This window comes from Dioscorea cayenensis, chromosome 26, assembly GCF_009730915.1.
Source record: "Dioscorea cayenensis subsp. rotundata cultivar TDr96_F1 chromosome 26, TDr96_F1_v2_PseudoChromosome.rev07_lg8_w22 25.fasta, whole genome shotgun sequence".
Taxonomy (NCBI): Eukaryota; Viridiplantae; Streptophyta; class Magnoliopsida; order Dioscoreales; family Dioscoreaceae; genus Dioscorea; species Dioscorea cayenensis.
This window is the reverse complement of record NC_052496.1, coordinates 553,701-579,645: the sequence shown is the minus strand read 5'-3', so window position 1 is coordinate 579,645 and position 25,945 is coordinate 553,701. Positions and strand designations below refer to the sequence as shown.

The 25,945-nt window shown below is 36.0% G+C and overlaps 4 protein-coding genes across 6 annotated transcripts; 1 reads left to right on the top strand and 3 right to left on the bottom strand.

Annotated features, from left to right (window-relative positions):
- The first annotated feature begins 140 nt into the window (after positions 1–140).
- On the top strand, positions 141–7,830 carry LOC120253140 (uncharacterized protein ycf36). Of its 2 annotated transcripts, none has more exons than XM_039261441.1 (4): positions 141–632; positions 714–742; positions 1,298–1,354; positions 7,194–7,830. In XM_039261441.1, the coding sequence occupies exons 1-4, from the start codon at positions 167–169 to the stop codon at positions 7,218–7,220; spliced, it is 579 nt and encodes a 192-aa protein (XP_039117375.1). In that variant the 5' UTR covers positions 141–166; the 3' UTR covers positions 7,221–7,830. The 2 variants fall into 2 exon arrangements, with proteins under 2 accessions (XP_039117375.1, XP_039117374.1); XM_039261440.1 differs by lacking the exon at positions 7,194–7,830 and adding an exon at positions 1,835–2,270.
- On the bottom strand, positions 4,980–6,862 carry LOC120253139 (protein CYTOKININ-RESPONSIVE GATA TRANSCRIPTION FACTOR 1-like). The gene is made up of 3 exons (XM_039261439.1): positions 6,165–6,862; positions 5,657–6,025; positions 4,980–5,567 (listed from the first exon to the last, which is right to left on the bottom strand). The coding sequence occupies exons 1-3, from the start codon at positions 6,357–6,359 to the stop codon at positions 5,253–5,255; spliced, it is 879 nt and encodes a 292-aa protein (XP_039117373.1). The 5' UTR covers positions 6,360–6,862; the 3' UTR covers positions 4,980–5,252.
- A 3,833-nt stretch (positions 7,831–11,663) lies between the features above and the next one.
- On the bottom strand, positions 11,664–18,987 carry LOC120253083 (probable serine/threonine-protein kinase SIS8). Its single transcript, XM_039261357.1, is given in 14 exon segments — positions 11,664–11,759; positions 11,938–12,114; positions 12,215–12,264; positions 12,628–12,696; positions 13,140–13,238; positions 13,314–13,392; positions 13,725–13,825; positions 13,941–14,009; positions 14,495–14,535; positions 15,173–16,437; positions 16,643–16,746; positions 17,132–17,578; positions 18,396–18,611; positions 18,614–18,987. Coding segments are annotated over 14 exon segments (3,003 nt in total). The 5' UTR covers positions 18,824–18,987; the 3' UTR covers positions 11,664–11,683.
- Positions 18,988–21,530: 2,543 nt separating this feature from the next.
- Positions 21,531–24,810, bottom strand: LOC120253168 (calcineurin B-like protein 9). 2 transcript variants are annotated; one of them, XM_039261486.1, is made up of 9 exons: positions 24,761–24,810; positions 24,460–24,643; positions 24,302–24,384; positions 23,564–23,623; positions 23,007–23,031; positions 22,850–22,902; positions 22,530–22,610; positions 22,326–22,438; positions 21,531–21,959 (listed from the first exon to the last, which is right to left on the bottom strand). In XM_039261486.1, exons 1-9 carry the CDS (start codon positions 24,785–24,787, stop codon positions 21,905–21,907), a joined length of 681 nt encoding a protein of 226 aa, XP_039117420.1. In that variant the 5' UTR covers positions 24,788–24,810; the 3' UTR covers positions 21,531–21,904. The 2 variants fall into 2 exon arrangements, with proteins under 2 accessions (XP_039117420.1, XP_039117419.1); XM_039261485.1 differs by having other exon boundaries at positions 23,007–23,115; positions 24,761–24,807.
- Between the last annotated feature and the right edge of the window lie 1,135 nt (positions 24,811–25,945).

The window sequence follows — 25,945 nt, the reverse complement described above, 5'->3', positions numbered from 1 at the left end:
AAAATTTAAGTATCTTCTAGGGGGTTTTTGGATAAAATCCTTGTCCTGCGCCGCTGGCGAATAGAAATTTGCCACGTCTGCAAGTGAAGTTTAATAGATAGTTTCGCGGGAGTGGTATACCTCCAAGTGAAAGAAATCACCGCGCTAACACTCAGAGATCTTTCTAATGGCGGCAGTCTCTCTCGTTCCTCCGCTCTCACTCTCTCATCTCCGTTGTAAGCCCTCCTTCTTTCCTCCAAACCCTAACCCTAATTCTAACCATTGGAGAACCAATCGCATCATCCTGATATCGGTGTCATCATCATCGTTCCGGAATGGTAGCACGCCGGAGACGGAGTGCCCAGTGCCCCTGGAGCAGCAGCCAGTGAATGAATACCAAGCCCTATCCGATTCCTTCCCCTTCTCTTGGGCGGCGGCGGACCTCTTCGCCTACTGCTCCCGCCTCGCTATTACTGGCGTCTCCTTCTCCCTGTTCATTGGCCTGCCCGTCTCTTCTTTCGGAACGGCTGATCCCCGCGCGCGCGCCCTTGGCGCTGCTTCCGCTGGGATCCTCTCTGTGACCCTTGCGGTCCTTCGCATGTACCTCGGCTGGGCCTACGTCGGCAACCGCCTCCTCAGCGCTACGGTTGAATGTAATCTAACACGCCTCTGTTCCATTCTCTTTTTCGATCTTCTGAGCTCTAGGATGAGTCCTTGATTTCTATCTATTGCAGATGAGGAGACGGGGTGGTATGATGGACAGGTGATTGCTCCCTCTTTCCTTCTTTTCCTTTGTTCGATCTTGTATTTCTTATGATGAAATAGAATTGCTTGAGCTTTTTCAGATATGAGTTATATTGATACACACTTATTTGACTTTTGAACTCTGTTTTCAAAAATCTGGACTTCCTTTTATGATATGAATGAAGAATTTGATTTGTTTTTTTTTTTGTTGTAGCTCTTAAATTATTTACTATGCTAGATTTCTGATTAAATTAGGTATTGATCAGTTCTTACCTACATTTATGGTATTAGAACTTTTGTGGTTCATTTCATTTCTTTCTTTTATTTGTTTCCTTCATATGGACATGGCAGTGCATGAAAGAATATAGTTTTAGTTTGTGAAAATTAATGAGGATTTTAAACTAAAATGTGAATATATAAGATGTTCTATTTAATGTCTACCGTCCATTGACGTATGAAATAAGAGCAATGCCATGGATGCATATATAACCAGTTCACGAAATGCACTGGTGCAGGTGATAATCATGTGATGGTATGCACTTAAAGTAACGCTACTCTTCTCTGTTTTTCACAGATATGGGTGAAGACTCCTGAAGTTTTAGCTCGTGACCGTCTTCTTGGTTCATTTTCTGTAAGTATATTGACACACAAAACATTAGTTGCAGTATCTTTCTTCTTCTTTGTGCACTGAATTTGTCAGTCATATAAATATATGTTAAGGTGATTCAGAATTTATATCAGAATTCTTTTCTAAATTCATTATGTGCAACAAAACAGAAGCTGATGATGCTAAACTGTGCATTCATTTGAGTTGTTGAACCACTAGGTTTCTTGAAATACTAGATTGGCTAATTCACAATGACATTTCTTCTACATTACTTTTCATCCAAAATTACTAGAACTTATTTTCCTACTTTTTAGAATAATTCCTTAGATTTTGAGATGAAATATCTTATGACAATGTTCATATATGATCTGATGTAATTTGTTGATGCTTTGGTCAACTTAAGTAAAGGTGCTTTTGCAAGTGGTTCTTGAAGCTGCTCAACTACTAAGAACAGCCTCTTGGTGTTGTTTCTTCTTCTGTTTTTTTTTCTCCCTTCCCATTCAGGTGAAGCCTGTGCTAAGCAGGGTGAAGCTTACCTTAGTAGGTCTTGCTGTGTCTTTGGTCTTGTGCGTTCTTCTCTTTATCAACATTGAGAATCCAAAAGATTCATCACAAGAAGCTGAGTTGAAAGCTATTGCTGGAGTGTATAATGATGCCTCTGCAAAATCCTTTGAACCTGATGCATTCTGTGGTGATCCTGATTTCTCCTAAGCATGGGAGGGTTTAGGCATTTCCTTTGCAGAATATAAATGTACTTAAAAAAGTGTTAATTTAACGATTTGTTTTAGAACTTCAGACCCCGGAAACCACCTTTGTGACTCCATGCCAGATCATCTTCCCTTTGTAATTATGTAAATCACTGCTAGCTGTGCATAACATACTCATGAAGATGTGATAAAAGATGAATGACAATATTAGACCTTCACATTATTAGATAGAGGAGGCCAGTTGTCAGGAGAATAATAGATATTGTGATATTGCATATATGTCTGTGTTGTATGCATATCCTGACATTTACATACTGTGTGTGTGGGTGTATGTCTGTGTTGTATGCATATCCTGACATTTACATACTCTGTGTGTAGAGGGAGGGAGGGAGGGAGGAAGGGAAGGGGGGGCTTTGGTTTGGTTTGTGAGAGCGCATTGTTCATACTTCATAATTTGTATCTGAAACATATTTTAGGCAGCTTTGCAATTGGAACTTGGGTATTCTCTGTGCGCTCTTGTTATGTGGTAAGTTTATAATGGCATATGGCATGGAGCTGGTGACAAGGTAATGAAGGTCATTGATTGTACCGAGACACATCTCATGGTGTAGTTATGATGATTAGGCATTTATCAGAGACCATACTTGGTATTGTAGGAAATGTTAGATGTCAAAGATAACCCTTATTTTAAGTATCGGATTTGTGGAACATGTGTTTTAAAAAGGCTAGAGATGGTATCCTGCAAGCTAATTACCAGCTTAGAACAATAGGTTTTTCGGTCTAGCTTGTATGTCATTTGCTTATATGTACTGTAGCTACAGATTGAGAAGTAGTTTAATCCAACATTTCTTTACAAATGAACAAGAAGGCTCAAATAACTTTTGTGTATTAAATGTGTTGACATAGTGGATTAGAAAGCATTATTGTTTATCATTATTTGGTTTGATCTTGGGATTTTAGTTAGCAAGTTGGTGACCAAATATACATGTAAATTCCGGACTATGGAAACACATGAAATATGTTTTGTAGATAAAGTTCACGCTGGTGCAGAAAACAAATGGATAAATTTAAGAATTGCTATGTTAGGGCATGCAAACCTGAGTTTAAACTCACTCGCTATTTAAATCCTATTTTACCAGTCATTTTTTGCTGATTAGAGAGTTGTCTATGTCACATGTTGTCATTCTTCTTTTCTTTCCTTTTTTTTTTTGTGTGTGCGCGTGTGTGCGCAGTTTGATAAAAACCTTCCAACGCATTGGTGACTCCAGATATTCTTATCATGTGGCGGGTTAGTGGCTTCATTTTGTTTTCTTGAGTCAAGAAGCTTAGATACTTTAGATATGATAAGACATCAGGTGAGTCGTGTCATTCACCTTACCAATCATGTGGTATCTGTGTGTGGATCCTCATGTGTGTAGCCCACAGAGGCCAAGTGTGCCACTGTGTAGTTTTGGTGAATGATGACTTTATGGATTTCTACACAATAACGATCTGTCACTAATATATAATTATCAATGTCAATTTAGATCATTCTTATGAACTTCTTGGGCTTCTAGCTCCATTAATACTTGGCAAAAGTCTGGATTTAGTTGTTCATTCGTTCCTACTGTGCAATAGTCAAAATATTCGGAAACCAGCTCAGAGTTATTAGGCTGAATTTTGGCCTCTATTGATGATAAAAGCTTTGTGTTGATTTAAATTGCAAATTTCCTTCAGTAAGATAGATTAGTCCGTGATTTTTTATATTAAGATATTTTCCATGGGGAGATGGAAAAGATGCTTATGGTGCATAGAAAAGGAAGCAACCTAACTGCACTTCTTTTTCATGTTAGGTTTTCAAGAGAGTAACTGAATTGCCCACTGATCGTGATGGGATATCAATAGGATTGAGTTTTAATAAAATACTGGGTCATAAATGGCCTTGTATCAAATATTCACCCCTTGACCTCTATCAATATCCATGTTTCTTCCCACAGCCACCCATCCTCAACCCCACACTTGCCACCAACACACACACACACACATGCGCACCCGCACCCTACTGCTGAATTCTAGTTACTGCCAAGCATTTATATCAGTTCATCAAGTAATTAGTGGAGATAATGAACATTTCTTTTAGTAGACGGGACGGGTAAAAGATAGAATAAACCCCCCACTTGTTTATCTTAGTTCTTAACATTAATATTTGACTCCATATCTAGATGTGAGTTATTTGCATAACTCTATTTTTTATTCTCTTTGGTAGATTATACAGTTTGAAGAGAAAATTGTTATTGTTGTCTTATTGAGCCCTTTCTTGATAAAGGTATCCGACTCAATTAGATCCCTGCTTTGTCTGTCAACTCCTGCTTTGTTCTGGCAACTCTGATTAGTGTAAACCCTGTTGATATGTGCCTAATGATTGGTGCTTTTTAGCTATTTCATCTTTGACTTAAATGCATGTCCGCAACTTTGAAAGGGTGTTGTGAAGTCTTGCAAATTAGTCTTATGTAACAGGTTTATTTTACATTCTAATCACTAATCAGATGTATTTTAGGCAGCGAAACTGTTTCACATTGATCATAGTTTTTCTTCTCTTTTTTTCCCAACATTTTGGTACTAATTAGAAACTCTGAAAGTTCTTTATGACTTCTATTTTTCTATCATGTGCCAGCTACACTAGGTTTTCCTTTGGTTTTATTCCTGATAATAAAATGCATTGAGCTCTAGTAACATTCTATTTAAATATATTATGCATTGTTCATGAATTTAATTTATCCAAGACATGGCATCATTAGACACCTAGATCAAGAGTTTAGTTTGTAGATATGTATAATCTGTCAGTGTGAAGATTGGTCATCAATAGGGAGATCACATAGAACAGCGAGGGATATAATAATTATGAAGATCAACTATAGACTGTTTTATCTTGTAAAAAAAATTATAGACTGTTTTATAACTGCTGATCAATAAATAAATGATGCCTTATCACCTCTTGAAAAAATCTTGGACTAAGATCAACAGCATAGGCGCTCTGTTTTCTAACTTCTCGATCATGGCAACAGAGAATTACAAGAAATATCACCTGACTAAAAACTCAAACTATCACACTATCTCTCATATTATTTTTCTTATTCTACCTCGCTCACTTGAGCACACACTAAACATCCACACTAGAGTAGGCTTTTAAGAAAGAAAATTTTACAATTAACTAGAATCACAGAAAGAGCTTGTCTTTAACTATGAAGCAGCCCGCAGGATAGAGCCATCAACAATATGGCTGCATCCTTCTCATCCTGTGGAAAACCCCTATGAAAGGGTGAATTCTTATTAAACTTTATTGTATTCTCATTGAAGCTAAGGTTCTGCGTGCTTTCAGTTGTGGAGATCTTGAACCGTTTTTTGAAGGGAACAGTGAGATCTCTATCCAATGTCTTCAACTTTTGCAGTGGACTTGTTGCATCTGCAGGGGCTAATGTACCACCCAGGGCTGCAGCTGCAATCGCTCTTCTAGCTTTCCTCTGCCTTATTCCACAGGCATTGCAAAGTGACTGCATCATGCAACACAAGGAGAGGTGTTATAGATGACGTTAGAGAAAAAATGATTAGATTTCTGATAGCCTGGGAAGGATCTGTATACCTTCGGGCCCTGAGGGCCACTTCTCCACAAAGGGGTCTTTGATGTTTTGCAATCAGAGCACATTCTGATTACTCCTTCAGGAAGATTGTTAGTTCTGCTATTGTTGCTTCTGCGGCCTCGGCCTGTCTGTGGATGGTCTTGGACTTCTTGCATGCTACTTCTCGTCTTGCCTGTGGAAATTTGATCAGATCCCATCATCTTCTTCATAAACCTCATCTTGGAAGACATCCATTTTGTAGGACCATGTGCATCCTCGACTTTATTGTGATGATCAGGAAAAGATTGAGGTGCAATGTTCTTATTTTTTCTTGCGATCGGGAGTGATAATAGATGAACATCTGATCCAGCAATCAACATATGTTCACTTGGCTGCATGTAAGCAATGGAGCAAGGAGGTAAATATTACTTATGTTGCACCATGCAGCTATTAAATATAAGCATGCTTACATGTTATCTTTGAGCTTGATCACATGAATTAATTGTGATAATGTGAAAATGCTCAACTTACCTCTCGTTGATGTTGTTCCTGTAGATGATGATGCTCTTGTCTGTCATTAACTTCATGAACTTGTGTGTCATAGAGAAGAGGGCATGAAAAGGATTGAGTCTCAATGCTTGGAGTGGAGAGAGGATCAGGGCTTTCATACTGCTCTACTTCTTCTATAGGGTAAGCAGAGAATTGGTTGAAATAAATTGAAGTCATTGAGATAGAGAGGACAGCCAAAAGGAATTTAGGGTCTTGGACTAGTACTGCCTAACAGAGGGAGACCCAACATATATGGGGATGGAGGGAGGAGATGTGGAGAACAGATTTGTGGTTAAAATGACAACTTAAAGGTACCATAGCTATCTATGTGGAGGGGGGGCACATTTCTTATATAGGGAATCTGGGAAGCCATGATGAGAGCAGTCTGATAAGGCACTCACATGACTTCTTGCCTCATGCAAGGTGCACCAAATGGCTAAACCCTGTGGTTAAAATGGTACAGAAATGTAAGAAAACAATCACTTTTACTAAGGCTGAATTATTGCATGGTGCCTGGAGGATTTAAGGACTAGAGTTATCTGGGAGTGGGGATAGTCCTTCATGGTGGCTTTTCTCTCGCTTTAATCTAAGTATTGCCAAAAATTAATAAATGATTGCACAGGTCCAAGGGACAGTTGGTGCTCCCTTGTCTAATCTCTCTGTATTGTTATCTTTTCACAGTTAGAAACATGAAGGTATCCATTCATCTCCTCAAATATTTACTTATTTACATTATTATTATATATATATATGTCTGTTAATGAGATATTTTGTGATGCCATGCTTTCTCACTTTACTTGCCATGCTCTTTTTATGCTGGTTGATTGTCAAACCGGGTGCAGTCGTATTTTGTGGCATCTATATGTGTAATTACATCTATGATTTTTTTTCTTCTTCTTTTCTTGATGTGTTAGCCATCTCATATAACCTCTGAGAATTAATGGTATATCAGGAAATGCTTAAGAGTTGCTGACAATGTTTAGCATTTTTTTTTTTTTTTTGACCATGCAGGCGAGTCACCTCACATACATACACTAAATCTTCAACCATATTTTAGAAAGACAGTACCATTTACTTATTGAGGCGATGGTATTTGCATCAGTAGTTTGTGCAAATATCTGATAATAAGCAAATGGAGATCGGAAGGAAACCTGGAGGACGCTGAGTGATGGGCTTATCATTGGCTCATTGGCTTTGCACACACCGAACTTTATCCGATTGATTATCACTTAAGGAAGTACATCTGGTTTGTATGATCATGCGTGTGGATACGTATGGGGTTTGTGAATCACTCCTCATGAGGCTTCATTTTCACCATTATTCAAAGGTGTAGGCCTCCAATATAGAGTATGTCCAAGAATGTGTAGCTTTCACCAGACCGGCTACAAATCTTAGAGATCATGGTTTTCTACTACAGGACACTGTTCACCCTACTAGGGGACCCATCTCTCCCCTTCTATTTATCTATCTATCTATATCTTGAGATGTAGATTATATATCATTAATTGTTAATTATGTCATGCTTTAATTAATGAGTACAAAGGGTTTGAGGATGTTTGCCTTTGTACCATAATCAGACTGCAGGATGTGGACTCTCACAAAAAAAAAGGGGTAGGTTTTGTGGGAATGTTATGGTATTGAATGTCTTCTTGAGATTTAATGTTTTGCAGGGGATCGTTGTGCTTATGAAATGGGAAAATTGCAATGAAATTTGATTTACTGTTGTTTTACTAGTAATTGTTCAAGTTGGAGTTGAATGAGTAGAGAGAGCTGGCATTTTGTCTGGGTTGTGAAGTAGATCTGATGCCAGCCATGATCCCAGAGAAGGAATACTGTGTTTTTGGTAAAGGGATAAACGAAGGGTACCACCTCCTACGGTTGTCTATTCTTCATGTGGTCCTTTTGCTAAGTTATTCGTTGAGGTCGTCTGTGTGTGTGTGTGTGTGTGTGTGTGTGTGTGTGTGTGTGTGTGTGTGCGCGCTTGTGTAGGTGAGACTCAGTGAGATATATATATATATATATATATATATATATAGTGAGTGAGACCAGTGTTTAATTCTCATTGCTTTTTGGGAAAGTTTATTCTCATTGAAGCCGTGACTTGAGAAGTCCAGTAACTCATTTACTCCATTTAAAAGAAAGACGTGAAATTCTGTGGGTCCTTCTGAAGTTTAATATTACGTGTGTATCTTATTAGTGTTTGATTTTGTGGAGAAAATTTTTATATTTATGATAATATACTTTTATAAACTCTGGAATGGGGATTTTAGTTTGTGTGTGTATGGGTGTTTTATTATTATTATTTTTTTTTTTTAAAATATATATATATATATATAGCAAAGATACAGAAACAAAAGGATATAGGGAATCAAATTCCCTTACTTTATATGAAGGAAAATAATAATAATAATAAAAATGAAACACATTAAAAAAGGGTCATGGGCTTTTTCATTCCTTGGGCTGGGAAACTTTTTCCACGCTCTTTATGACATGCCAGTTATGGCAGCTAACAAGTCCATCACACGAGAGAAACAAGAGCTACAACATGTCACATCTAAGTAGTCATTCATTAAGAAATTTAATCCACAAAAGAAAAAAAAAAAAAAAGCTTATCTTCAATGATTGATACACAAGACAAATCAACACTACTCTTCACAATCCACACCCATGCTTAAAAATTTCCTAATGAAGCCAAAGAACAAGAAAGCTCCCTCATAAACTTAGGATAGAATTTGCTTGATTTAGCTCTCTGATGAGAATGTCCTTGTCTTCATTAAATTTCTTTTTATCCATTGGATTAGCAACCTTGGCCTTCTTCTTCCTTCAAGACCCACTTGAGCAAATGCCACAGTTCATCTTTGGGAATGCCAAATTATTTGTGCAAATGTTTGTAACAAATGACACTAAACAGGCTTCTTGGATTTTAGCACCTCTACCACAACTTCCTCATCCTTCTTATCATCAGTCTGCTTTTTCTGTGAATCTCTTATAAACACGTAAACTGCATATTAATGCACAATTTGTCACAACCTAACATGAGATTTCATCATTTGGCATATTTAAACTACAAATTGATGATATGGTTTCCCAAACATCACAAACAAACATATCTCAACACATGCTAATAATTACGGTGGTGCAAGTACAAAAGAAAGATCATAATTAATATCCAATTAACACTTGAATACTAGATAATTTAGAGCCACAAGAAATTTGATGCTATCTGAGAATTATATAGAAAAAGTATACATTTTCTTCTTTTCAATTCCAGTGCCTTACCGACCAGGATATCGCTTGAAATGTCTATAATCATCTCCGCAACTTTTTCAATCTCAACCACAATGCCATCATCTCCCTTTCTATCCATCTTATCAAATATTTTTAGACCCAGTACACTAATGTGTGTAACAAATGAAACCAAACAGTGATGAAGATTTGAAAATGTTATAATGATGGCAATGCTTATTAAGCAACAAATTTTAAATGCAGACAAATTAAGTACATATTTTTTAAGCCTCAGGGATTCTTATCAGATAAAAAGTAATGCCTCCTAATCAGTAATCACCAATAAACAAGGCAGGCCGAGGATAAGATTACTGTTAGCACTAGCATGAAATTTGAGAGTGGGTGAAAATAACAGCTTAACTGCCATATATGGAGAGATTGTTTCTTCACCTCAACTTTGTGATACCTAATTGTGAGCAAACACTCCTACTGATGATGCACCAACCACCACCTTTGATGTGCGAGTATTAATATTCGATTAAATCCACTTTTTTTGTCTTTTTTATTTTGTTTTCAGTTTCCATCACTTCACCACAACCAAATTGTATTCTGCGGTCCAATACTAAACAGAGGTGCACCTTTCACTAAAAACCAAAAACATTAAGTGTATATGCCCAGTGGAACCAATTAAAAACAAAAACTAAAGCAATGATTTATAGATAACAAGATATTAGAACATTGTGAAGCAACTATAAGATAAGGTAGCAAAAATTTGTGGTGTTATCCATCTTTCTATTCAAATTGGCAAAAAGGCCTCCAAGAAACAACTCATGCATAAATATATCACAGATCAACTAGTTTGGGAATTGATATATAAGTGACCGTCCAACATTGTAAAATACTCTTAAATCATTTCCATATTGTAACACTAGAGTTGATTTGTGAAAATTTTAGTTTAAAATTTGATTGATATTTTACTCACATGCACAAATTTAAATAGATATATAATTATATTATAAAATTAAATTATAGAAGTACTAATTATGTTAATAATCTATTTAGAACATAAAAGATTTGGTTCTTGCCATCATTAAAAAAGACAAAAGCTGTACCTAATTTTTTTTTTTTAAAAAAAAATATATTCTTATGCGATAATAAAATGTACGAATGCAACCAAAATTTGCCAAAAATGTGCATTTAATCAAGGCAGAGAAAATTTTGCCAAAATATGCCAAAGTAAGCTTTCAAATCAAGCAAAAATATGTCATGTATGTGGAAATGACTTGACCATGATTAGTACAAAAAACTTAAAATTCTAAAATTTTCTATTCTTCACAAAATTACTTAATTAGTGTCTACCATTACAAGCTTTCACAGAATGCTTGACACTGTAACAACATTGCTCCCACAACTTCCCCAAAATTGACATAAATGTGAAAGCAGAACTATCATTAAGAAGATTAAATTCAAATTCAGGCCTCAAAATTGAAAAAAAAAAAAAAAACATATTTAAATAATCAACTTGATCTAAGTACTATGATTGAAAGCAAACACAGTTGAGTTATTTATATATATAGGAAGGGAATTTACACAATAAAATAAAAAGGGAGCAAAAGATCTCTTTAAGATACAACACAACACAACGAACAACAGTCATTTATTGGTAGCATTGCACAAAAGGAACGCGGCTTGTGCGTCCCTCACAATTCCTCCTTTTTACCTTAGCTCTCTTTTTTCTTTAACTTTTCATATGAACAGGGTCAAAGCATTCAGAACAGTGCATGTATACAAATTGTGGCATTGAAGCCATGATTTATAGAACAAGAAATAAACTAGCAAAATAAAATAAGTATACTCCTTGTATCACTTATTTATTTTCTTCACAGTAGCATCTTTCTTACGGTACTCTTAACAGTGATTGTTGAGAGGTGCATCTTCCATCATGCTTGCCTCTGCTTGTTGCCTCTTCTGCTGCACTTTGTGCAGCTTCAAGAGATATAGACATGACATCTTCCATGTATTTTGCGCATAAGATTATACGTCGTCCATCCCAATCTCTGTTTCAGGACCGGGCGGCCATTCAATCTCCATCATCAAAAGAAGAAAAGGGAAGGGAATAAAAAGAAAAAAAATGAAGCACATAGAAAGAGTTCTCTAATCTAACGCTAAAAAAGAGAGATGATCTGCACCAAGTATAACCACAGTTGTTTTGACCTGCACACTTCTGTGGTACCTGTCTGCTGTTTGTCTTTGTTGTGCCTTCGCTCTGAAGGCTTTCAACTAACAACCAACCGCCGCAACTGCTTTAGCGGTGACATGAGCTGTGCAAAGGATGGACGCTGATTTGGTTCACTACAAAGAATGACAGCTGTGATGTTAGATTATGAGTAATTCTTTGTGGAGTTTGACAATGCATTGATAGTAGCCAATCATGCATTTCTAATTTAAATCATTAGCTTTTCTTGATAAACAGGCTGTAGAGCAGATTATTTGGATCATTTGACTATTTAGATTTGTGGTGCAATCTCACCTTTGCCAGCAATCACTGATGAGTTGTGCAACCATTGGATCAACTTCTTCTGGTATCTCAAGTCGTCTGTTTTGGAACCCAACTGCCCCGACTACTTGCATTGGGTTCAGACCACTCCATGGCATGCGTAATGTAGCTAGTTCCCATAAGATGACACCGAAACTGTAAACATCACATCTGGGGCAATAGAAAGATGCTTTATTTTATAAGAACCAACATTTTTGAAACATGAAATTGGCTCTTCAGTAAGAATATAATGGAGATAAGAGAAACTCACTTCTCATTGGAAGGTTCATTTCTTAATACCTCTGGTGCCATCCATTCTGGCTGCAATTTAAAATCAAAAGTTCTCAACGCAAAAACAGAAGTTATTGATAACACGAACAAAGTGGAGATTCAAGTCACCAAGATGCATGCAATTCAAAATAGCTGGTTTACACAAAATCTCATATCTACACATGATTAACAAAAGAATTCCAGAAAAAGGGTGTACTGAGCACCTTAATGTTTGTCACACACTAAAAACAAGTTAACTTTCAGATGTATAGTGGATTAAACATGGTAATGTAGTGCTAAGAGAATAAATTTCTAAGTATTAGACATTGTTTTGACATGAAACTTTTCATATAATATCCAGGTGAGATTTTATTGATGCTCAAATTTTTGCTAGCATAAATGGACAAAGATTACCGTTCCAGCTGTTGACTTTGATGACAGGAAAGTGTGGTGCTTCAACCTTGACAAGCCGAAGTCACATACCTAAGATACAAACAGAGTAGCAGGTTTTGGGAAATGAGAAAAGTTAAAAGGACAGACATAAGGGAAAGAACTTGTAAAAGTCGTCTGCATAGAGAGAAACTGGGTTAATCAAACCTGATTATTAAAAAAAAAAATGCTCAATTAAGCTTTTCAAAATTTTACTTTTAAGATTGAACTTGTTTGCACTCAACCAGTCATGCCTAGGCAGATGTGGTAATCGAAGAAAATTTGGTAGTTTGAGTACTGGGCTCTCACACCCAACCGAGTACCAAGGAATATAAACACTACTCTAAAGCCCCAAACAAAACAAGATCAAACTGCCGTTTATGATAACACTATTGTAGCTTAAAGCAAAAGCACCATAAAATATGGTAGCAAATTTTACACTAAAAAAGGAGAAAAATATAAGGGTGAATGTCTTATAAGCAAGCCCTAGGATGTACCTTGACCACCCAGTTTTTATCAACAAGGAGGTTTGGGGTCTTCAGATCTCGATGCACAATAGTAGGATGACTAGTATGCAAGTAATTCATCCCCTTTGCCTGTGAGAAACGCACATTCAGATAAAAGGAAACAGTAGGCAATCATAGATTAGTAGTTATTTACGGAAATTTTACCACATCCAATGCCATCCTAAGTCGCCGTTTTTCATCAAGCTGAACATTGGGCCGATGAAGTAACCTGTATAGACTCCCCCTGAAACATAAAGAAACTCATCATCATTACTAATTTTGCAAGTGAATAAGGGGGCAGTTCAGCTTAATCTGATGGATCAAATGACAATTTCTAATAAACCTTCTGTCATCAACAACTACCACCTAGCATTGCAAACAAGATTCAAATTTCTTGTCTGGAATCCACTTTATTACAAGGGTGCATCTACCATATTTGGTGCAGCAATAAATATTGTGATGTTTCAATAAACAACACAACATTCTAAAGAAACAAACTTTAAGGGCAAATAGAAATTTCAGGCTTGGTGAATTTATCAAATAAACATTGTTAATATGAAACCAGATCAAACAAACCTAGGTAGAAATTCAGTTAATATTGAAAGATTTGGCGGGCGAGTAACAGCTCCCATAAAGAGAACAACATTTGGATGCCTCAGCCTTAACATGATCCTAACCTGCAAATTGGAGCATAATAAATAAATAAGGTTACTTCAAATATTAGAACACAAGATAATAAGCTAATTCCTAGCAAGTGCAAAATGTAAAAACAGGACTTTATTAAAGGCTTACTTCACATTTAAACTGCTCCACCGCATCACCTGACAAATCCTGGTTTAAGAATTTCTTCACAGCAACTTCCTGCCATAGAATGGTATTTCAACAAAACAGCAATACTTAAAGATACACAATCACCAAAATCAGTAACAATTGACGATATATGATCAGAATCGGTAACCATAAAATTCTCTGGATGCCTACAAAGCATAGTAATTTAAATCTGTACCCTTACATTGTCATAATTGGCTAGCAATATTACAAATCTCACATTTAATTGCATCAACTAAGATATAGCTGTCCATCTCCATAGTACATTTTCAAGACAACTAATTTCCAAGCTACAAATTTGAAGATTATCAATTAAATGTTGCTTCAAGCACTATCTCAGACAACAGATCTTGGAAACTAACAATGAACATCAGGCAAGAAGCCACAAAACCATTCTTCAGGAAAAAATAGAAGTATAACTTAGATCTGAATCATCAAAAATATTAGGGAGAATATGTTGAATATCTAAACGATCCAAGGTACTACATTTTTATTAGAATATGAAAAACTTCACTTACAGTGCCATTCCATTCTGCACGATAAACCTCCCCACATGATCCTGGAAAGTTAGACAAAATGTCATTGCCAAAAGCATAGCAATTACTACCAGTGTAAAAAGAATTTTGGGAACAGAAAACTGGAATCTTAGGATGAAGACCAAGATGCTTTGCTTTTAAACAATTGGAATAAAATGCACCGGAAACTCCAACCATATGCATGTCTAAAGAAAAAAAATGGGAGAAGAAAATTCCTAAACCTGAGGGTTTGAAAGGTAATCTGAGATGAAATGGAGTGCTCAAAATCATTTAAATAATATCTTAGCAAAGATCTAAAGGACAGTATGTAAAAAGTAAAGGATGTTAAAATAAATTTCCAATACAAGCATATGAATGGACCAAACTTCTGAACTGGTAAACATCCTAAAAATCTTGGTCAGTGGAAGCTAACTTGAGAGCCAAGTTAATTTTCTCACTGAAATCAGAAAGTAATTTTCATTCTTTGGAAGCATAATATTTTCAGGGAATAAAAATAAATCAGACCACCACTAAAATGCAAAGTCCAGAAAAGAGACAGGATCGCCATACATGATATATCTAAGCAACAGAAGAGATTGGTGTGACCCCTTTTCCATTCCTGACAAGTTCATATAATGTAATCTCTAAAAGCAATAATTTCAACTTCGTATTTATACCCACCAAGACCAATTCGTTCCCCGATCTGAAGGTCCTCCCAAGGAATCTCATATTCAGCGACACTACCCAGCATAGGGTTCATTTTTTCATTGTCAACAGGACTCAACACGTTTAGTTCATTATTGCCCATCCCAACAAACAGTCCCATAGAATCCTTAGCACTCTCTTGACAATCTTGCACAAGAATGTTTCCTCTAACTGCATTTTCCTGAGACCATTCTGCAACCACTTTGGGAGCACTTGGAACTTGTTCTTGGCAGATATTAGCCCTTACAAGCAAAGAGGATTCACAAGCACCTTTCCTGCCTGAATCACTTGATAGCCCTTGAGTTTCAAGAAAAGGACTAGTTTGTTTAGCCCTTAATTTACATAGTGACATTCCTTTACTTCCAGTATCAATTGATAAAATAGCATCACTTGTTGCAAGAGTTGAATGAATGCCTCCAGCGGTCAAATTTGAAACATGATCAACAGTTGCTATTTGCAAATGGTTCATTTCCACATCCCAGTTTTGTTGTTTGTTCCCACCATAGACACAGCTGGAGGTTTCTGCTCCTGTAATTGGTAACAGAGATGGCTGCGGGTGCAATAAGAAACTGCACACAGGAAGCTGCTCTTCCTTATCCGCATGGCTTTGTTTGCAGAAAATGCTTTTCCCGAGATTCTTCTGCTCAATTGGTTCTTGCCTAGGGTTTAAACCTGCAAAAGGATCAGGCGGCAATGCAGCATTTTCAGATAGAACAGCATGCAGCTTCTGTGCAAACTCAGGGTCTTTTGCAGCACTAACTACATATTTTGAAACATCATCAACTTGCATCTGCTGAGCAGATGACATAGTTTCTTTGGCTCCAAATGTATCTAATTGCATTCCACCCAATGAAGGAAGAAGGCTTGTAAACTCAGTTTCAAATTTCTCAGTCTGAACCATGTCAGAGATGCCACCATCACCAGTTTCCAATAACAGGCCCGCTCTTGATATTTTTTCTGATTGGGAACCAATAATTCTAGTCAAAGTATCATTTGATTGTGAATCAGTGATTCTCGGAAGAGTAACATTAGACAAAGCATTAGATGTGCTTCCTTCTACTAATTCATTTTGTTTCCCAAACTGAGAGCTGGCTTTATCAAGGGCCAGACATAAATCTTTGGCAGTTTGTTCAGAGATATTAGAGCTCAGTAAACTAGGCACAGAATCATCAAGATGGCTACTGGGGATCTCAGCAGGAATTAATGTGCCAGGAGCTCCCATAAGATCAATAATGAACTCACTGCAACATATACACACAGGATTAGGGTGTCTATTCATATTCTCCACTGCATAAATTAAAGATTAAAAGGATTTTTAAGACAAATAACAGCAACTTAAAAGCATCTGGAGATTGCCCTCTATTGTTACATGTTAAAGTACTTTAACAAGATAAAGCAATTAGATAGGAATATGATACATAAATGCAGTGGAGAATAATGAACAACCTGTCATAGTCAACCTTTATCAAGTTTACAGCACCTTCATCTGTGCCAGCGTAATAACTTCCTTTTACTAGCCTACAAGGCAGATTTATACGATCAGCTAGTACCTGGAAACAGTGAGTGAATAATTCTTAGTTTTTCTGCATAAACCATTCAAAGCAATAAAAACACAAAATGGAGCTCAAAACATAAATTAATCCCCATAAAGATCAACATCTGATTCAATCCCCTCAGAGACCCAAGCATTCTATTTTATGGGCAACTTTAAGGTATGTATTTGATTGAATGAACTAACATGCTTAAGAAGGCTACAGTATAGTAATGCTTATTATGATTGCATGAGCATCAAGTCTTGAACAGTTACAATTAGATGACAATGGTAAATGCAGATATGGCATTTGAACACTATCTGATATATGCTTTACCACATGCATGCTGAACGAACTGGTAATAAAAATTTGGCAAGTAATGGAAACACACAAAAGTTTTGACCTTGAAGAGCAGGGCCCTGTGCCGTGACAATCCGACTTCAAGTAAACCAAGAGGAAGAACAATAGTATTCAAAGAAGTCCGCAATTCATAACTTCTGATTGTCCACCTTCTTAGCATATCGTCAGCATCAGCAACAGGACCACCCATGCTGTCAACTACAAGATCAGCTATCTTCTGGATCAAACCACTTGCAATTGGGCCGAGTTCTAGTGTTCTGCATTCTGAAGCAATAGCTATTGCTCTTCTCTCAAGGTTTTGAAGTGCTGGATCTATTTTCCGATTTACCACAACCACTTCATAATCAATATCATCTGAGACAGATGCTGCTTGAAGATCAACCAGTGACAACATGAGTGCATCCTCTTGTAAATAGTGATTTGGTACAACACCATACACATCATAAAATCCATCTGTTAGCTTATCATCGTAATTTACAACATTGTAATTCTGCATCATAACATAGAACACAATCAGGAGACAAATTCATCAGCAAGGAGAGCTGGTCACAATCAATAAAAGAAGGGATTTACTGACAGTTATTGCCGTCAGAGATAAGCACAGAAGTCAACACTAAAAAAAAAATGACAAGTTGATAGTAGATAGCAACACATTAACATACGGCTGCTTTCATCTAGCGGATAACAACTTGACAATAAACCTAGCATCGAGAGCCCTGCAACTGCCTCACAGATATCTAGAGTGACAAATTTCCCATTGTTACTGTCAAAACACATGACCTACAGTCAGTCTATAATGCAGCACCCATAGAGTGCAGAAACACATAAAATGAAAATGTCCAGTGACTGGCTGAATCAAGAGCAAAACTTTCAGCCAAAAAGTAAAAGGACAATCCACAATAATCACTGCTCTGATCCAGAGAGAAAGATTTCTCCATGCCATGATATAACTACCTACCCACACTATGAATCTATGGCAGAGAAAAATGTTTACTAATTTGACAATCAAGAATTCAACCAAGGATAGAAACAGCAATCGCAAGTATCTCTATACATAGCCATCCATAAGCTTCTCCACCAGATCCCTTAGGCAGAGATAAGATCACTAGGACCAGGAAAAAAGAAAAAGAACAACTAAATTCAGTTAAGAAAAAGATAAGTTTCACACACAATGAAGATTGAAGAACAATTAAAATGCAATCATATAAATCACAGCGATAGGTTTAAAACTACTCCAAAAGCAGTAATCATAATCAAAGCCGAACAGAATAAAACCCTAAAAGCAACAAGATGGATCAAAACCTCACCCGATAGCGAAGCGAGAGGAACTCCATATGGCGCTCATCCACTCGCGTCGGCGCTACATCAGTGCAACCAAGGCTCATCCGCTTCGCGGCCTTCATCTGCACAGCATCCACATCCTCAAGCCCATCAGGATCCGATGCACTGATCGCCAGTGCCAGCTGAACCTGATACTCCTCCTCAAAGAAACTAAAATCCCCACCACCCCCCACCCCCACCCCCCACCCGCACCCGAAACCCCACTCCCAGCCACCGTTGACGACACCGGCGTTGGAACAACCGCAGTCGACGAGGAAGTCGATGCCAAAGAAGAAGAAGAAGATGATGATGAAACCGCCTGCTGACTACTCGCCGCCGGATCAACGAGCCGGTGGTGGTGATCGCCTCCGCCGCCGATGTGAAGCTTTCTCAGAAGGTGCTTCATCTTCGACATCGATCATCAGATCTCAAACCCTAATCGCAAGTCTTCTTCTCCTTCTTCTCTTCTTTTTTTTTTCTTCTTTTTTTAAAAAAAATAAAAAATAAAAAGGAATAATAAATGGAAACCCAAGCGTGGGATCTGGTGCTCCGCCCGGGCCTCCCCCAAAATTATATCGAATTAAAAAAATCAAATAAATAAATAAGAAAAACACCAAGATTCGTTTATTCGAAGCTGAGCTTCTTCGTGAAGACACCGTCACCGTCTCACCGGGGAAATATAAAATCCATTTATTTTTACTTTTATTTACTCATCACCCCCTCAAAATGTTCTTATTACTTATTGGCCCCTTGTAAAATGTAATTTTTTGAATTAAAAATTTGATTGAATTAATAAAGGTCACACTTATCAAATGGATAATTAGACTAATATTATCTTTATTTTGGGTTGCATTTATGCAGTACAACACAACAACCAACGAGGGTTGATGGGAAGATAATGGTTTTTATTTCATCTCTAATTAATCAGTGGTGGATGTTCCCTTGTTGCATGATCCTTAGTTTAATTAATTAATTAATTAATTAATTAATTTTGTTTCATTTGGCAATATTAGGTGGTTCCATCCCAATGGGTTATTTTATATTTTGGGAGAGTCAGGGGCTCTTTGCAAAATGAGATTCAGTTAAATATATATATATATATATATATATAATATATTTAATAATTTTTAAATATAAAAAAAAATTGAAATTCTTATCTATGTACACCCCTTGTAGCTGCTAAGAGCAGTGACCTGTTGTTGGTAAATGGAACAATCAGTAGATAAAAAATATTATGTAAAAATTAACCAAAAATGCATATATATATATAAGGTGTACAAATTATGATATATATATATATATATATATGACAAAGGTGACAATCACCGAATCAAAGGACAGGCAAGTACAAAAATGCACCCATTATAGTAATTTGAATGATCTCTTAGGAAAAACCCCTTAACTATGCAATTCTGAGAAAAAAAAAATCAAGAGATCAAGTACAATACAGGTTGAAAGACTCAAATTCAAAACCTCTCAATCACACTGCATAATAATTATCGTTGGCTAACCCATGATTCCTTGAAATTTATATAGCCATCCATCCTTACATACCAACAAGTACTTAATTTGGCCCAAGCAAGATATGTAAAACTCTTAATTTAGTGGTTGTAAAACAAATTATTCCTACTTTTACTCTTATTATTATTATTATTATTATTATTATTATTATTATTATTATTATTATCCCTCTGAATCCGAACACAATATATTTCACATGTCTTTGCTGTATTCCAGGTAATTTAGTCTAAGGAAAAAAATTCATCTGATTTATTCTACTTGATTGAAATTTTCATTTTTCACCATTTAAAGAAAAACACTACATACCTCACATAAACTTCTTTCTCAACAACAACAACAACAACAACAACAACAACAACAAAACATGGTTCCTTAACTTCGTATCAGATATATTCTGTGCAAACAAAAAACCAAAGGTTATGGTTCTAATTCCTTAACAATCATACTCAAACAAATAATCTGCTCACCAATTCATCAGAATTCACACAAAAATTTATAATGACCTTAACTGTGATCTTCTTACCAGCATTAATATAAGCAATTAATCCTTGCAGTCCTAGTTTTCAGAAGATAAAAAAACAGAAAGAGAATGGAACTCTTCATTCATTCTTTCTTTTGATAGCTTTGGTACTTTTTTGCTCAGGCAGATATGGAAAGTGATGGACACAGTGGAGGACTCATAAAACCGAAAGACCGGTATGATAGGGTGGGGTTGTACCTCTAATATATGATCATATATGGACTCTTTTGAATTAGATGATGCAGGACTAAAGCGGGCTTGCAATAGAAATAATTTAACATTAAGTTTGCTTTTAAGTAAGAAATTAAGTAGATGAGCTGGAACAGTTACAATCTTAGAACTGTGTTTTTAGAGGATGCTGAGTAGCTTGTCTCCATGACCTTGAGTTCATGGAAGGATAACTCTGTGATTTTGTGTTGCTGATGAATCAAGGAAGGTATGTGCATTGATTAATGTTTTTTTTTTAAAAAAAAAAGAGTAAAAATTCATTTATTTATGTAATTTCGATGTCGAAAGTGGCACAGTTTAATGGAATCAGAAGAGGAAACTGAGAAGTTGGGAAGAGAATTTGAGGTTTTGTTGTAGGGACTCATGTCTATTCCCATTAGTTTACCAGGAACTTAATATAGGAAGGCATAACAAGTAAGTTGCATTATGGTTATGACTTACAGTTATAACTAGTAGTCTAATTTTAATGAAATGAAGGTAAGGATGAAACTGCTTGAATTTGTAAAGAAGAACATGGAGCAGAGGAATCAGAGAAAGAGAAATGGAGAGACATTAAAGGAAGATGATTTTCTTTATTGGGTGATGAAGAATACCGATTTTTCGAGAGACAAGATTGGAGGTTTGTTGCTTACTATGCTGTTTGGAGGATATGAATCCATTGCCAAAAGACATACCATTGGCTTTGTAGCTCCTTGGATCTTGTCCTGATCCAATTAATGGTTGGTTTCTTGTTTGATTCTGCAGAAAAGAAATTCAATAATTTGCTTTCAAAAATCATGTTGCTGGTAAACTATTTCATGAAGAGCACATTGAAATTGACAGGAATAAAAAGAAAGATGATGCCGATATACAATTTAATGGTAGATATAAAACTTAAGTTAGATGCAAACTAAACATATTATTTATGTCTGATTCAACTCAAATAACTTAAGCTAACAGAACGAAAAACCTATCAATGGATACTCTCAACATAATTTTCAAATTAACTAATGTAGTAGGACTATTAGTTACTTTAACATTATGTACATTCACAAATATCAAGGGATATTGCTACTTTTGAGACGAGTCGAGGAAACAAGAAATTAAATCTAAGCTGTCTGATCACCAGAGTTTGATCATATCAGCAGCTACTGGAAGTACTAACTTTGCCGCTACTGCTTTCCCTAGAGCATCAACAAGGTTGCCAACCAGTCATAACTCCTACTAGAGACCTTGGTCGACGTCATTTCAATCTTCAACCTCAGTATTGAAAATGAAACTTGGGAAAACCGTTGTAATGCCCCTGAAAAAATTTGATATGCCATGATTATAAATCAAAGAAAAAGAACTCTGGTTTAAATTAATCATTCACATGAAGAAACAAAGAATTAGTGCCGTGTAAATAGGGACTGAGAAGCAAATAATTTGTTTGATTTAGTGTACATCCTCACACATTTATTTATACCATTTCTATGCATATATCTCTAAGATAAAGCAACAGGATTACATGTCAAATATATTGAGATAAACTAAAAGGTGTGAAGAAGAAGGGTTATAGTCTTATTCATAAAGGCACAGGTAATTCTGAAGAAACATGAGTTACTAGATGTGTTTGTTTGTCACAAATCAGCAGGTAAGTAAGTGAAGGAGTCAAGTTCTTAGTTCCTACTTGAGATATGGTAAAGTCATATTCTTCAAAAGAGATGGATGTCGAATAACAAAGTCGCTCCACTCCTCTTTGTTGATTCTACCATCCCGATCTGCATCAGCATCTGCAAAAGTCTGCACAAGAAAAAAACACATCCAGTTGGGCATGATTGGAAAGAATATTAGAACCATCAAGACGAAGATAACAATTTTTTGAAAATATTACTTTATCGATAATGTCTTCAACTAGATCATCAGGTAGCTTCATGTCCGACTCCAATAAAATAGCCACCACCATTTGCTTAACCTAAACTTGATAGAAGAAAATTAAAACGAAATCATCATTGTTTTACGAATTCTACACATGAAGAGAACTATTAATAGCACAGAAACAGGCCCAGTTGAGAGTTAAAGTTAGCTTAAAGCCTTAAAGCAAGCAATAGCAACTAAACAAAGGCCATAAAGTAAATAACTATTAGGAGAAAGAAAGAACAGAAAAACCTATGTTGCAATAATACTTGTTCCAACCAAGCCTCATAGACTTACTTCATCACGCTCAATGAACCCAGTTTGTCTCAAATCATACAACCTGAATGCAACTGCATGAGGACCAAGACACATTATCAACAAATTACATCCGAAGTGAGTTTTTGCAAGTACAAGCAAACAAACAAGCATTTTAATTATGCGGTCAATAACTTACAATCGATTTTGTCCTCCAAAGGGGCCTGCGGATGGAAAACAGCAAGTGCATGGATAAATTCGTCAAATTCAATAACCCCGTTTTTCTTCTCGTCAAAAAGATCAAAAACCTAGAAAAAAAAAAGCGGACAAAGTACATATAGAACAGATACCTCACCATGCCATATCAAGAAACAAAATGCTATATGTTTTTTGAGACTGCCTCACAGTCATTCAAATCTATGTACAAAAATTTCAAAAAAAAATAATGTCTTGGATCCTAATGGTGTTGGACAGAATTGACTCATGAATTGTAACGATAAAATGTCAACAATCGCAAACTACAGTTCCAATAACAAAAGTAGCGTCAGCCAAATCAACTCCTAGACACAATCAACTGAATCTCTGGACTAAAAAAATTGCTTTCATCTACTAGATAATGAATAGTTTAATTTTTTTCAAAGAAAGTTAAGTTTTCACTTCTAATTGCGTTCATCAAATTGCACCTAAGACAATAACCTCATTCAACAATTATAACATGAAATGATATGCCATCAAAACAACAGCACTGTCACTTACCCTATCAAGAAACAGGTTCTCGTCTACACGAGACTTGAACAACGCCAGTTGCAACTCTTCCTGCAAAGTTCATTACCTCGTGGTGAGAAAACTAGAACTACTTAACGTGAATACAACATGTTCATAGTTTCTTCTTGATTTTCTCCACACACACACACACACACACACACACACACACACACACACACACACACACACACAAATAAATAAATAAATAAATAAATCTTGTTGATTTTTGACAATCTATTTTCATTGTATTATCCAGATATTAAAATTTTGCTTGTGTTTTCAAATTCAGACTCCCAAATTCTGCTCTAGTGATTCACCAGTTTCAAACATCCTTTTTCACCTAAAATCTGCATACCTCTAGGAGAAGGTTGTGTTAGGAAACTATTGATGATATTTACAGTAAGGTTCTTGCATGTTTGGCTGATACTCATGAAAAAAGGTTCACTGATTTATCAAAATCTCAAAACAAAAAACAGCGGGGTTTCAATTTCCAAGACTTATCCTTTATCTTTTCCAAACCATTCATTTGCAAAATAAGATCTTGTTTGATAAATTCTACACTACAATCTACTCCTCAAAGATGAAACCACCCTTTAATGGAAGGCATTGAGCTTTTTGACTAACCAAAAAACAAAAAAAAACAAAAACAAAACAAAACAATACTAATCCTAGCACACCAGATTATCAAGAGAAACAAGAGAAAACAAGAAGAATGAGAATGAGAAAAACCTTGTGGATAAAGCCATCATCAATGATGGAGCTGCTCAGCTTCTTGAAGAGCTCATAAAGCGCCTCCACCTCGTTCACCGAGACTAAAACCCAATCGCTCCAAATCCTCAAAAACCAGCCAAAAAATCCAAAAACAAAAATCAAAGTAAAACACATACAGCATCGAGACTCAGAGGCCAAGCGAGCAAGGTCACTGGGGCAAAAATCACGGCGGCGGCGGTTGCCGGAACGGCGGATCTCGAAGCATTCGGTGAAGGTGAAGACGAGGGCCTCCACAATGGCGATCAATGGAATGAAAGCACCGCACAGCCACTCCCCCACCGTCGGCGACGATCCCGACCTCTGCTTCCCCGCAAACAATGCCATTTAGAGAAACAAGCACGAATTAAAACCTAAATAAAATAAAATAAAATAAAATAATTGGAAATTTTGATCCCCAGAATCCAAACGAAGGATTACATCTGCGTCCGACGTGGGACTATTCATAGCCTGACAAAATCTGTTTTTCCTACCCTTTTATCCTCAGCCTTTTTATAAATTATAATATTATTTATTTATTTATTTTATAATTTTTTCATTAATTTCTATTTTTTTTTTTTTAAAAAAAAAACAAACACTAAATTTTTTTTAAATCACGGCTCTTAACTAGTCAAGGAAAGATACTTACACTCAAGAGATCATTTCGGTGACCCTGAGTATTTCATAGATCGAGAGTAGGCTTACGCTTTTGCAGCCTGGACTGGGCTGTGACTCCTGAAGGATGTCTTTGTCGATTTAGCTTTTTTCTCTTTTTATTCATCGTTTGACTATTTTTCGTAGCTGTAGTCTTCCTCACCTCTAGTGAGGATTCTAGTCTTTTCTTTTTCTGGGGTTGTTCTCTTTTATCTAGCTCTCTTGTTTGTTATGTACTGTTTTACTTTTCTTTTTCTTTTTTTTAATAGAGTGGCAAAATAGAAAGACTATTAAGAGAATTATATTTTTTATTTAACTTAATTGTTGTTTGAACTTTTAATACAAATTGATTTTGTCTGGTTATGTTGGTCGTGCATTTATTAGTAAATAATGAAATGTTGGACTATGTTTTTATTTAATTTAATTGCTTTTATCAATAATAATGGAATGTTGGACCATGTAATGTTATTTCATGAGTATTCTTGGAACTTTTAATAAATGTTACTTTTTGTCTAGTTATATTTTTGTGTTTTTATTAGTAGGTAATGAAATGTTGGACTATGTTTCTATTTAACTTAATTGCTCTTAATATTTTCTTAAAATTTGAAATGAATGATAGAGTTGTTGTGTTGTTATATAATTTGTAGTATTTTTTTATTTAATGTAGTATTATAAATTTTTTAATTGTTGATATAAGTGAGCTAAAAATTGTGAAAATATTTATTTTTTTATTAGAAAACAAATGTAAAGTAGGGTAGGGCAAGTGCAAAATCAGCGAAGCGGTTATCATATTAACAAGATAAGTGATTGACGGTGGGGCTCTTCTTCCCTAGGTGGATTAGCCACTCACCTTGACTAACCTTGCACTTAGTGAGAAAATGAATTTCCATTCTCCTAATGGAAAAATAGTTTCAAAACCTCTTATTTAAATAATTTAATTTTTTATAATTTATTGAATGAAAAAAAAAGTAG

Coding starts and splice junctions, on each gene's coding strand:
- LOC120253140 (XM_039261440.1), top strand. CDS start 167: ATGGCGGCAGTCTCTCTCGTTCCTCCGCTCTCACTCTCTCATCTCCGT. Junction 633..713: donor CCTCAGCGCTACGGTTGAAT/GTAATCTAACAC, acceptor TATCTATTGCAG/ATGAGGAGACGGGGTGGTAT. Junction 743..1,297: donor CGGGGTGGTATGATGGACAG/GTGATTGCTCCC, acceptor TGTTTTTCACAG/ATATGGGTGAAGACTCCTGA.
- LOC120253139 (XM_039261439.1), bottom strand. CDS start 6,359: ATGACTTCAATTTATTTCAACCAATTCTCTGCTTACCCTATAGAAGAA. Junction 6,026..6,164: donor AGGAACAACATCAACGAGAG/GTAAGTTGAGCA, acceptor GCTTACATGCAG/CCAAGTGAACATATGTTGAT. Junction 5,568..5,656: donor GTGGCCCTCAGGGCCCGAAG/GTATACAGATCC, acceptor TGCATGATGCAG/TCACTTTGCAATGCCTGTGG.
- LOC120253168 (XM_039261485.1), bottom strand. CDS start 24,787: ATGAATAGTCCCACGTCGGACGCAGAT. Junction 24,644..24,760: donor GTCCCACGTCGGACGCAGAT/GTAATCCTTCGT, acceptor GCGGGGAAGCAG/AGGTCGGGATCGTCGCCGAC. Junction 22,611..22,849: donor GGTTCATTGAGCGTGATGAA/GTAAGTCTATGA, acceptor TATCAAGTTTAG/GTTAAGCAAATGGTGGTGGC.